The sequence below is a fragment of the Hyla sarda genome, chromosome 3 (genome assembly GCF_029499605.1).
Source record: "Hyla sarda isolate aHylSar1 chromosome 3, aHylSar1.hap1, whole genome shotgun sequence".
NCBI lineage: Eukaryota > Metazoa > Chordata > Amphibia > Anura > Hylidae > Hyla > Hyla sarda.
This window is the reverse complement of record NC_079191.1, coordinates 292543688-292556339: the sequence shown is the minus strand read 5'-3', so window position 1 is coordinate 292556339 and position 12652 is coordinate 292543688. Positions and strand designations below refer to the sequence as shown.

General features: G+C 46.1%; 1 protein-coding gene across 25 annotated transcripts in view; it reads right to left on the bottom strand.

Annotated features, from left to right (window-relative positions):
• AFDN (afadin, adherens junction formation factor) overlaps positions 1–9631 on the bottom strand; it is a 567513-nt gene extending 557882 nt beyond the window's left edge. For 8 of the 25 annotated variants that reach the window (XM_056566865.1, XM_056566868.1, XM_056566873.1 and 5 more), the window contains exon 1: positions 8919–9630. In XM_056566865.1, coding sequence (XP_056422840.1) covers positions 8919–9020 — 102 coding nt within the window. In that variant the 5' untranslated portion in view covers positions 9021–9630. Of the gene's footprint in view, positions 1–8918 lie in introns of all 25 variants that reach the window. The other 17 variants (XM_056566876.1, XM_056566870.1, XM_056566878.1 and 14 more) reach the window with 3 other exon arrangements.
• Positions 9632–12652: the final 3021 nt, after the last annotated feature.

Sequence of the window (12652 nt, the reverse complement as noted above, 5' to 3'; positions counted from 1 at the left end):
AGGATGGGGAGGCAATGGTGCAGCGGCGGTATGTGGTCAGAAGATAGGCAGAGGGTTCGGGCAGCGGCGGTGGTTGGACTCCGGACAGGCAGGGGGAGAGAAGTGGGTGGCTGCAGTCTCTGGCACTGCAAAAGCCACTGCAGTTCTTGATTTAAAGCGCCCGCATTATCGGCAATCGGTAATTGCCGATACCGATAACTCAGAAAATCGTGAATATCGGCCGATAATATCGGCCAAACCGATAATCGGTCGATCCCTATGCAATATGTCTACTTTATGTTTGCATGATAAAGTTGACATGTTTTTACTTTTGGAAGACATCAGAGGGCTTCAAAGTTCAGCAGCAATTTTCCAATTTACAAAATTTTCCATATCAGAAGTATTCAGGGATCAGTTCAGTTTTGAAGTGGATCTGAAGGGCCTTCATATTAGAAATACCACATAAATGACCCCATTATAAAAACTGCACCCCCCCCCCCCCCAAAGTATTTAAAAATGACATTCAGAAGTGTGTTAACCCTTTAGGTGTTTCACAGGAATAGCAGCAAAGTGAAGGAGAAAGTTCAAAATCTTTGTTTTTTTTTACACTAACATGCTCTTGTAGACCCAGTTTTTGAATTTTTACAAGGGGCAAAAGGAAAGAAATCACCCTAAAATTTGTAACCCAATTTCTCTTGAGTAAGGAAATACCTAATATGTGGATGGTAAGTGCTCTGTGGGTACACTAGAGGGCTCAGAAGGGAAGGAGCGACAATGGGATTTTGGAGTGTGAGTTTTTCTCTAAATGGTTTTAGTGGGGCATGTTACATTCAGGAAGCCCCTATGGTGCCAGAAAAGCAAAAAATAAATAAATAAATAAAATAAAAAACACATGGCATACTATTTTGGAAACTAATCCCCTCAAGGAACATAAGGCATACAGTGAGCCTTAATATCCCACAGGTGTTTGACGACTTTTCGTTAAAGTAGGATGTGTAAATGAATTTATTTTTTTCTCCACTAAAATGCATTTTTTTCCCACAAATTTTATTTATTTTTTTTACAATTTTGTAACCCCATCTCTTCTGAGTATGGAAATACCCTATGTGTGCACTACAATGCTCATAAGAGAAGGAGTCACATTTGGATTTTGGAAAGCAAACTTTGCGGAAATGGTTTTTGGGGGGCATGTCGCATTTAGGAAGCCCCTATGGTGCCAGAACAAAAAAAAAAAAAAACACATGGCATACTATTTTGGAAACTACACCCCTTAGGGAACGTAAAAAGGGATCCGCTGAGCCTTAACACCCCACAGGTGTTTGACGACTTTTCGTTAATGTCGGATGTATAAATGAATTATTTTTTTTCCTCTCACTATTATGCTGGTGTTACCCCAAATTTTTCATTTTCACAAGAGGTAATAGGAGAAAATTACCCCCATAATTTTTAACCCCATTTCTTCTGAGTATGGAAATACCCCATAAATGGATGTAAAGTGCTCTGCTGGCGAACTACAATGCTCACAAGAGAAGGAGTGCCATTGAGCTTTTGGAGAGAGAATTTGGTTGGAATGGAAGTCAGGGGCCATGTGCGTTCACAAAGCCCCTATGGTGCCAGGACAGGACGCCCCCACATGTGACCCTATTTCGGAAACTACACCCCTCATGGAATGTACTAAGGGGTGCAGTGACCATTTACACCCCACTGGCGTTTGACAGATGTTTGGAACAGTGGACTCTGCAAATGAAAATGTTTTCATTTTAACAGACTACTGTTCAAAAAATCTGTCAGACACCTGTGGGGCATAAATACTCACTGCACCCCTTATTACATTCCGTGAGGGGTGTAGTTTCCAAAATGGGGTCACAGGGGGGGCCTATGGCACTATGGGGGGCCATTGTTCTGGCACTATGGGGGCTTTGTAAACACACATGGCCTTTAATTTCAGACACATTCTCTCTCCAAAAGATCCTTCTCTTCTGAGCGTTGTAGTTAGTCCGCAGAGCACTTTACGTCCACACATGGGGTATTTCCATTGGTTGTTTTTTTTTTTGCGCTTAGGTCAGAACCACTGTAACGATCAGCCACCCCTGTGCAAATCACCTCAAATGTACATCGCACATTTTGTTACTTAACTCAGTGTTTTGCAACCAGTTCATAACTACAACCCCCAACATGCAAGGACAGCCGAACGGCATGCTGGGACTTGTAGTTATGCAACAGCTAGAGGCATACTACTAACACTCCCAGCATGCTCTTTGGCTGCCCATGCATGCTGGGGGTTGTAGTTATGTAACAGCTGAAGGCACACTGGTTGCAAAACACAGAGTTTGCTACTTAACTCAGTGTTCTGCAACCAGTGTGCCTCCAGCTGTTGCAAAACTACAACTCCCAGCATGTATGGTCTATCAGTACATGATGGAAGTAGTAGTTTGCAACAGCTGGAGGCACACCAGTTGCGAAACAGTTAGGTACCAAAGGTGTTTTGCAAACCAGTGTGCCTTGCCAGCTGTTGCAAAACTACAACTATAAGCATACACTTACTGTCAAAGGGCATGCTGGGACTTGTAGTTATGCAAGAGCTGGAGGCACACTACTACAACTCTCAGCATGCCCTTTGGTAGTTTGTGCATGCTGCAGGTTGTAGTTATGCAATTGCTGTAGGCACACTTTTTCATAGAAAAAATGTGGCTCCAGCTGTTGCATAACTACAACCCCCCAGCATGCACAAACTACCAAAGGGCATGCTGAGAGATGTAGTTGTGCCTTCTGCTGTTGCATAACAATTCCCAGCATGCCCTTTTGTGCACGCTGGGAGTTGTTGCTAAGCAACAGCAGGAGGCCAGCCTTACCTCCTGCTGCTGCACATACGGGCCGGATCCTGCCTGCCACCGCCGCTGTCTTCATTCCGGGGGCCCCGATCCCGCCGCCGATGCCAGGGGCCCCCATTTCAGGTACCACTTCAGGACCCACTTTCGCCCTCCGGAGCAGGACAATCGTGAGGTAGCACAAGTGCCACCTTACTCCTGCTGCTAAAGGGTCATAGGTGCCGTGTCGGCTGGCAGCTATCACCCTTTTTTTTCGGGTCGCCGATTCCCCTCCCCCCCCCCCCCCCCCCCCAGGCATTGTCACGGGTTGCCTGCCTGCCTGGCGGGGACCGAAATTCCCAAGGGCGTACAGGTACGCATTGGGTCCTTAACCCCTTAAGGACAACCCATTTGGGCATTAAAGGGGTACTCCGGTGCTTACACATCTTATCCCCTATCCAAAGGATAGGGGATAAGATGACTGATCGCGGGAGTCCCCCGTTTGTCCCCCGTTTGTAATCAGTCCCCAGAGCGTGTTCATTCCGGGTCTGAGTACCGGCGACCGCAGGGCCGGCGGCGTGTGACGTCACGCTCCACCCCTCAATGCAAGCCTACGGGAGGGGGCGTGATAGCTATCACGCCCCCTCCAGTAAGCTTGCATTGAGGGGCGGAGCGTGACGTCACATGTGGGCCGAGGCGTGACGTCAAACGCCGCCGGCCCTGCAGTCGACCATAATCAGACCCAGAGCGAACACGCTCTGGGGACCGATTACATACGGGGTGCCGCGTGCAAGATCCCGGGGGTCCCCAGCGGCGGGACTCCCGCGATCAGTCATCTTATCCCTTTTCCTTTGGATAGGGAATAAGATGTCTAAGCACCGGAGTACCCCTTTAACGCACCAGGACGTACATTTACGTCCTAAGCATAACCGCCAGCATCTGAGCGATGCCCGGATCATGCGCGGCAGGTCCTGGCGGGGATAAGAGGTGTAAGCACCGGAGTACCCCTTTAACCCCTTAACGACGAAGGACATGCAGGGACCCCGCGTCATATCGGGTCGGTCAGGGCGGCTATCAACAGCTAATACAGGACATCCCCGATCGCCGTGATGCCCTGTATTAAACCCTTCAGATGCGGCCATCAAAGCTGACCGCCACGTCTGAAGTGAAAGTATCCCGGCTGCTCAGTCGGGCAGTTCGGGAAAGCCGCAGTGAAATCGCGGCGTCCGGGACAGCTTACCGGACACCGGGAGGGCCCTTACCTGCCTCCTCGGTGTCTGATCGGCGAATGACTGCTCCATGCCTGAGATCCAGGCAGGAGCAGTCAAGCGCCGATAACACTGATCGGAGGCGTGTTAATACATGCCAGTGATCTGTGTAAATGATCAGTGTGTGCAGTGTTATAGGTCCCTATGGGGGCTATAACACTGCAAAAAAAAAAAAGAGTAAAAAAAAAAAAAAAAAAGTGTTAATAAAGGTCATTTAACCCCTTTTCCCATCAAAAAAATAAAAATAAAACAGTGTAAATAAAAATAAACATGTGGTATCGCCGCGTGTGTAAATGTCCGAATTATAAAAATATATCGTTAATTAAACCGCACAGACAACGGTTTACACGCTAAAAAAATCCAAAGTCCAAAAAAAGAGTCTTTTTGGTCACTTTATACCATTAAAAAATGAATAAAAAGTGATCAAAAAGTCTGATCAAAACAAATGGTACCGATAAAAACTTCAGATCACGGCGCAAACATGTACGTGGAAAAATGTAAAAGTTATAGGGGTCAGAATAGGACATTTTTAAACGTATAAATTTTCCTGCATGTAGTTATGATTTTTTTCCAGAAGTACGACAAAATCAAACCTATATAAGTAGGGTATCATTTTAACCGTATGGACCTACAGAATAATAAGGTGTCATTTTTACCGAGATATGCACTGCGTAGAAATGGAAGCCCCCAAAAGTTACAAAATAGCGTTTTTTCTTCAATTTTGTTGCAATTATTTTTTCCATTTCGCCGTGTATTTTTGGGTAAATTGACTGATGTCACTGCAAAGTAGAATTGGTGACGCAAAAAATAAGCCATCATATGGATTTTTAGGTGGAAAATTGAAAGGGTTATGATTTTTAAAAGGTAAAGAGGAAAAAATGAAAGTGCAAAAACTGAAAAACACTGCATCCTTATTAGGCTGGGTACACACTACGGTTTGTATTTACGGTTCCCGTATGCTGCTGGGAGAAGGGGGCGGGGCTTAATTGCGGCGCCCGCACTCAGCCGTATTCGGGAATCGTATTTAATGCATGTTTATGAGCCGACCGGAGTGAACCGCTGCCTTTCGGCCGTATGCGGTTTCCCGAGCGTAGGCAAAAACGCGGTCGACAACGTTTTTGCCTGCGGTCGGGAAACCGCACACGGCCGAAAACGCAGCCGGCCGGAGGCTGCGGTTCACTCCGGTCGGCTCACAGACATGCATTAAATACGGTTCCCGAATACGGCTGAGTGCGGGCGCCACGATTAAGCCCCCCCCTCCTCCCAGCCGTATACGGGAACCGTAAATACAAACCGTAGTGTGAACCCAGCCTTAAGGGGTTTAGGACTCAGACAATTTTATTTTTATGTATTTTCCTCCTCGCCTTCAAAAAATCATAACTCTTATATTTTCATCCACAGACTAGTACGAGGGCTTGTTTTTTGCACGATCAGTTGTCCGTTGTAATGCCATCACTTCCTTTAAAATAAAATGTATGGCACAACCCAAAAAAATACTCTGTGTGGGGAAACTAAAAAAAATAAAAAAATAAACGCAATTTTGCTAATTTTGGAAGGTTTCGTTTTCACACCGTACAATTTATGGTAAAAATGGCATGTGTTCTTTATTCTTTGGGTCAATACGATTAAAATGATACCCATTATTACATACTTTTCTATTACTGTTGAGCTTAAAAAAAACAAACAAAAAAATAAACTTAAACCAAATTAGTACGTTTAAAATCCCCCTATTTTGAAGACCTATAACTTTCATTTTTTCCGTATAAACGGCGGTATGAGGGCTCATTTTTTGCGCTGTGATCTGTACTTTTTATTGATTCCATATTTGCTTATATAAAACTTTTAATCCATTTTTATAAATTTTTTTGGAATAAAATGTTATTAAAAAAAAGCAGCTATTTTGGACTTTTTTTTAAGCTCACCGTATGGTATCATTAACATTTTATTTTAATAGTTCAGATATTTACGCACGCAGCGATACCAAATAGGTATATAAAATATTTTTAACACTTTTTGGGGGTGAAATACGGAAAATGGGACAATTTACGTATTAATTGGGGGAGGGGGGTTTTTCACATTTTTTTTACTTTATTTTTAACACTTTTATAGTCCCCATAGGGGACTATTTATAGCAATCATTCGATTGCTAATACTGTTCAGTGCTATGTATAGGACATAGCACTGATCAGTGTTATCGGTCATCTTCTGCTCTGGTCTGCGGGAAGGTAGATCAGAGCAAAAGACGTCGGGAAGGCAGCGGAGGCAGGTGAGGGGACCTCCGGCTGTCGTGCTGGACGATCGGATCGCCGCGGCAGCACTGCGGGCGACCCGATCATCCATTTTAGTGACCGCGATGCTGCAGATGCAGTGATCTGTATTGATCACGGCATCTGAGGGGTTAATGGCGGACATCCGCGGCATCGCGTATGTCCGCCATTACGGCAGCTCCCTGGCTGCGATCAGCAGCCAGGACCTGCCGCGCATGATCCGGGCATCGCTCAGGTGCTGGCGGTTATGCTTAGGACGTAAATGTACGTCCTGGTGCGTTAAAGGGGTACTCCGGTGCTTAGACATCTTATCCCCTATCCAAAGGATAGGGGATAAGATGCCTGATGGCGGGAGTCCCACCGCTGGGGACCCCCGTGATCTTGCACACGGCACCCAGTGTGTAATCAGTCCCCAGAGCGTGTTCGCTCCGGGACTGATTACCGGCGACTACAGGGCGGGTGTGATGTCACGCTCCGTCCCTCAATGCAAGCCTACGGGAGCTGGAGTGATAGCTGTCTCGGCCCCTCCCGTAGGCATGCATTTAGGGGCGGAGCGTGTCACATCACACCCGCCCTGTAGTCGCCAGTAATCAGTCCCGGAGCGAACACGCTCCGGGGACTGATTCCAAACGGGGTGCGCATGCAAGATCACGGGTGTCCCCAGCGGCGATCAGGCATCTTATCCCCTATCCTTTGGATAGGGGATAAGATGTCTAAGCACCGGAGTACCCCTTTTGGTACCAGCTCACCAGGACGTACATTTACGTCCTGCGTCTTTAAGGGGTTAAGTCCCTGGGCGTACCTGTTCCTTAGGAAGTTAAAGGGGTACTCCGGTGAAAACCTTTTTTCTTTTAAATCAACTTGTGGCAGAAAGTTAAACATATTTGTAAATTACTTCTATTAAAAAAATCTTAATATTTCATGTACTTATTAGCTGCTGAATACTACAGAGGAAATTCTTTTCTTTTTGGAATGCTCTCTGACATCACAAGCACAGTTTTCTCTGCTGACGTTATTATAATAATAATAATCCTTTATTTATTATTGTCCTTAGTGGGATTTGAACCCAAGTTCCCAGCACTGCTAACCACTGAGCCACCATGCTGTCCTGAGCATACATCTGCTATGCACGGTTGCTAAAATGGACAGAGATGTCAGCAGAGAGCACTGTGCTCATGATGTCATCATTGTTCCAAAAAGAAAGGAATTTCCTCTGTAGCATTCAGCAGCTAATAAGTACTGGAAGGATTAAGATTTTTTAATAGACGTAATTTACAAATATGTTTAACTTTCTGCCACCAGTTTATTTAAAAGAAAAAAGGTTTTCACCGGAGTACCCCTTTAATTACCTGTCATGATCTTGTTAAATTTTATAATCCTCTCAGTTCACTCCCTCCAATATAATAAACCACCCCCTGCCTTTATTTTGTTTTTACTAATATATCTTGATATTGCTCTGTATTTTCTGCTCAGTCTGATTCACAGATTGGGAAGGGGCATTCCCCAGCAGCAGTGACATGTGAAGCCATACAAAGGAGAACTTCCTCACTCTTCTACACACAGACCACAGCAGTCCAGTGTGAGATGAGCTATGACTGGCTAAGGCTTCACACAACCCCTTCAGCACTCCAGACTGCATGCATGTCCTGATTTAGGACTTTTGCCAGGCCAGCAGGAGTCCAAAGTCTGTGTAAGGCTTCATTCACATTACATTACATTTAGGAACTACGGCTGCTGGGTCTGGCTTGGAAATTTCAAAACCAGGAGCTCCCATATCCCATTCGGACCAGCGCCAAAAGCCATTCACTTTAATGAGCTGACCGGAGTCATATTGTAACTCCGGATGACTAATTTTTGGCCCGCATCAGGTTTTGCGACAGGACCTAAAACTGTAGTATACCACGGCTTTAAGACCAGTCACAAAACCCGATAAAGAGCAAAAATAAGCCGCCAGGAGTCACTATCCGACTCTGGTTGGCTCAATAAAGTGACTGGGTTTCGGCACCAGTCTGGCTGGGCTACGGAAGCTCCCGATTTTGAAATTTCCTAGCCGGACAGCCGTAGTGCCTAAACGCAATGCGAATGCAGCCTAATAGATTCGGGGGGGGGGGGGGTGAGAGGAGGAGGAGGAGATTTACTGTGGACACCTAGGGAGACACCTAATGGCAGGCTTTTTTTTATTGTAAAAAAAAAAAAAAAAAGAAACGTATTTACCATAAAGAGTGCAATAGCAAAAATTTGTTTTGTTTTAAGGACAGTGCCCATTTAAAGAACAATGCCCCATCCACCAGCCGACCACTGTACCCCACCAACACAGAGGGGCCGCATCTCCTCACAATGTGGCCTACAACCTGACCGCTGACCCATGTTTGCCAAAGAAGCCTGAAGACCATCCACTTGAGAGAAGCGGGATTCCAGCTGGATAGTGGAGCACCTCCCACCACCTGCTAGAGATCCCAGTGCCAGGCACAATATGCTGCCCTCCTCCACCACCATTACTGGCCACACCGCACACGAGCTGGAAGGCGCCCTCATCCGATCCGCATGGCTGTGCGGCCTGTCGTGTGTTGCTGGCTTCCCCCGGGAGGGGCACTCACCTCGGTGGGTTGGCTGATTTCGAACAGGTCCAGCCGGTTGGCGTTCCAGTGGTTAATGATGTCGGCCAGTTTGCGGCGCTCATCTTCCCGACTTCCCGACATGCTTGCTCCCCGTACCTTCCCTCAGCTATAGTCACCCGTTGGGAAGGGGGGGAAAAGATAAAGTAGAAGCAAAACGTTATGAGTAATATCCCCAAGGCGGCGCCGATCCCTCCTAGCTGTCGTCCTTGTGAATGCTAGGTACAGTGCCCAGCCCTGCGTGCGTCCAAGCTATGATAGTCGGCGTCCCGGCGGAATCCTCACAGCGAGCCCATGGCCACCAGAACAATGAAGGGCGAGGATGGCCGGAAAGTGTTTGCCGGTTAGCAGCGGGCGGACGGGAACATATCCACAGACAATAGGTGAGGAGATTCCAGGCAGCTGAGCTTCCTTATCGCCTAGTATCCCCTCCTCCCGAGCAGTCCTCCCAGCTGCACCGAGCCGTGCGCGTTCCCTGCGCGCTCCCGCGCAGCACTTTAATCCTGGACGCTCCCAGCGCCGTCCTCCCGACTCAATACAGTGCGGCCTGAGCTACAGACGCCGGTGCATTCCACGGCAATGCACCGGGCCTGTGCCCAGCCGTGCTACCTAAGGGCGATGCCAGGGAGTCGGCTAGCGGTGAAACAGTGTCTGCTATAAACTTGTCCTCTTCATCGCGATGGTTTATTTACAGAGACATTTTTACAGAGTTGTGGGCCCAGTGAAAATTTTTCATTAACCCCTTAGGGTTTTTGCATTTTCATTTTTTCCTCATCACTAGAGATGAGCGAACTTACAGTAAATTCGATTCGTAACGAACTTCTCAGCTCGGCGGTTGCTGGCTTTTCCTGCATAAATTAGTTCAGCCTTCAGGTGCTCTGGTGGGCTGGAAAAGGTGGATACAGTCATAGGAAAGAGTCTCCTAGGACTGTATCCACCTTTTCCAGCCCACGGGAGCATCGGAAAGCTGAACTAATTTATGCAGGAAAAGTCAGCAACCGCCGAGCTGAGAAGTTTGTGACGAATCGAATTTACTGTAAGTTCGCTCATCTCTAATCATAACGCTTTCAATTAATAAAATTCCATATGATGGCTTATTTTTTCCGCCACCAATTCTACTTTGCAGTGACATTAGTCATTTTACCCAAAAATCCACGGCAAAACAGGAAAAAAATTAATTGTGCGACAAAATTGAAGAAAAAATGTCATTTTGTAACTTTTGGGGTCTTCCGTATCTACGCAGTGAATTTTTCGGTAAAAATAACACCTTATCTTTATTCTGTAGGTCCATACGGTTAAAATGATACCCTACTTATATAGGTTGGATATTTTCGTACTTCAGAAAAAAATCATAACTACATGCAGGAAAATTTTATATATTAAAAATTCTCATCTTCTAACCCCTATAACTTTTTTTTATTTTTCCACGTACGGGCCGGTATGAGGACTAATTTTTTGCGCCATGTTCTGAAGTTTTTATCGGTACCATTTTTGTATTGTTCGGACCTTTTGATCACTTTTTATTCATTTTTTCATGATATAAAAAGTGACCAAAAATACGCTATTGTGGTCTTTGGAATTTTTTTGCGCGCACGCCATTGACCGTGCGATTTCATTAATGATATATTTTTATAGTTCGGACATTTCCGCACGCGGCGATACCACATGTGTTTATTTTTATTTTCACAGTTTTTTTTATGGGAAAAGGGAGTGATTCATACTTTTATTAGGGAAGGGGTTAAAAATGACCTTTGTTAACTTTTTTTTTTCACTTTTTTTTTTGCAGTGTTATAGCTCCCATAGGGACCTATAACACTGCACACACTGATCTCTTATGCTGATCCCTACAAAGCCATAGCTGTGCATGGATCAGCGAGATAGGGGCTCGATTGCTTAAGCCTGTAGCTCAGGCTTGGAGCAATCAAACCCAGATCAGACGCGACGATTTTATCGCAATGTCTCGATCACCCCGACTGAGCTGCCGAGAAGAGTTTACTTTCACTTTCAACTTTGATCGCTGCGACTGAAGGGTTAATAGCGCGTGGCACAACGATCGGTGCCGCGCACTGTTAGCCCAGGATCCCGGCTATGAATAGCAGCCGGGACCGACCCGGTGTGATGCGGGGTCACGGTTTTAACCCCTTAAGGACCAAGTACGTCCCTGGTCCTGCTCTCCTGATATAACGCGGGGTTACACAGTAACCCCGCGTCATATCACGGCGGACCCGGCATCATAGTGAAGCCGGGACCCGCCTCTAATAGCGCGCGGCGGCGCGCACTATTAACCCTTTAGCCACGCGCTCAGAGCTGAGCCGCGCAGCTAAAAGTGAAAGTTGCCGACTAGCTCAGTCCGGCTGTTCGGGATAGCCGCGGCTAATCGCGGCATACCGAACAGCTGACAGGACAGCGGGAGGGCCCCTACCTGCCTCCTCGCTGTCCGATTGCCGAATGACTGCTCAGTGCCTGAGATCCATGCATGAGCAGTCATGTGGCAGAATCGTTGATCTCTGGTTTCTTATGAGAAATCAATGATGAAGATCAGTGTGTGCAGTGTTATAGGTCCCTATGGGACCTATAACACTGCAAAAAAAAAGTGAATAAAGATCATTTAACTCCTCCCCTAGTAAAAGTTTGAATCACCCCCTTTTCCAATAAAAAAAAAAACACTGTAAATAAAAATAAACATATATAGTATCACCGCGTGCGGAAATGTCCGAATTATAAAAATATATCATTAATTAAACCACTCGGTCAATGGCGTGCGTGCAAAAAAAGTCCAAAATAGTGCATTTTAAAAATGGTACCGTTAAAAACTTCAGATCATGGCGCAAAAAATGAGCCCTCACACTGCCCCATACATGGAAAAATAAAAAAGTTATAGGGGTCAGAAGATGACAATTTTAAACGTATAAATTTTCCTGCATGTAGTTATGATTTTTTCCAGAAGTCCGACAAAATCAAACCTATATAAGTAGGGTATCATTTTAACCCCTTAAGGACGCAGGACGTAAATGTACGTCCTAGTGCGGTAGTACTTAACGCACCAGGACGTACGTTTACGTCCTGTGCATAACCGCGGGCATCGGAGCGATGCCCGTGTCATGCGCGGCTGATCCCGGCTGCTGATCGCAGCCAGGGACCCGCCGGCAATGGCCGATGCCCGCGATCTCACGGGCGTCTGCCATTAACCCCTCAGGTGCCGGGATCAATACAGATCCCGGCATCTGCGGCAGTGCGCGATTTGAATGAATGATCGGATCACCCGCAGCGCTGCTGCGGGGATCCGATCATTCAGAACGCCGCACGGAGGTCCCCTCACCTTCCTCCGTCCGGCTCCCGGCGTCTTCTGCTCTGGTCTGTGATCGAGCAGACCAGAACAGAAGATAGCCGATAACACTGATCTGTTCTATGTCCTATACATAGAACAGATCAGTATTAGCAATCATGGTATTGCTATGAATAGTCCCCTATGGGAACTATTCAAGTGTAAAAAAAAAAATGTAAAAGTAAAAAAAAGTGAAAAATCCCCTCCCCCAATAAAAAAGTAAAACGTCCGTTTTTTCCTATTTTACCCCCAAAAAGCGTAAAATAAATTTTATAGACATATTTGGTATCGCCGCGTGTGTAAATGTCCGAACTATTAAAATAAAATGTTAATTATCCCGTACGGTGAACGGCGTGAACGGAAAAAAAAAGAAGAAGTCCAAAATTGCTAC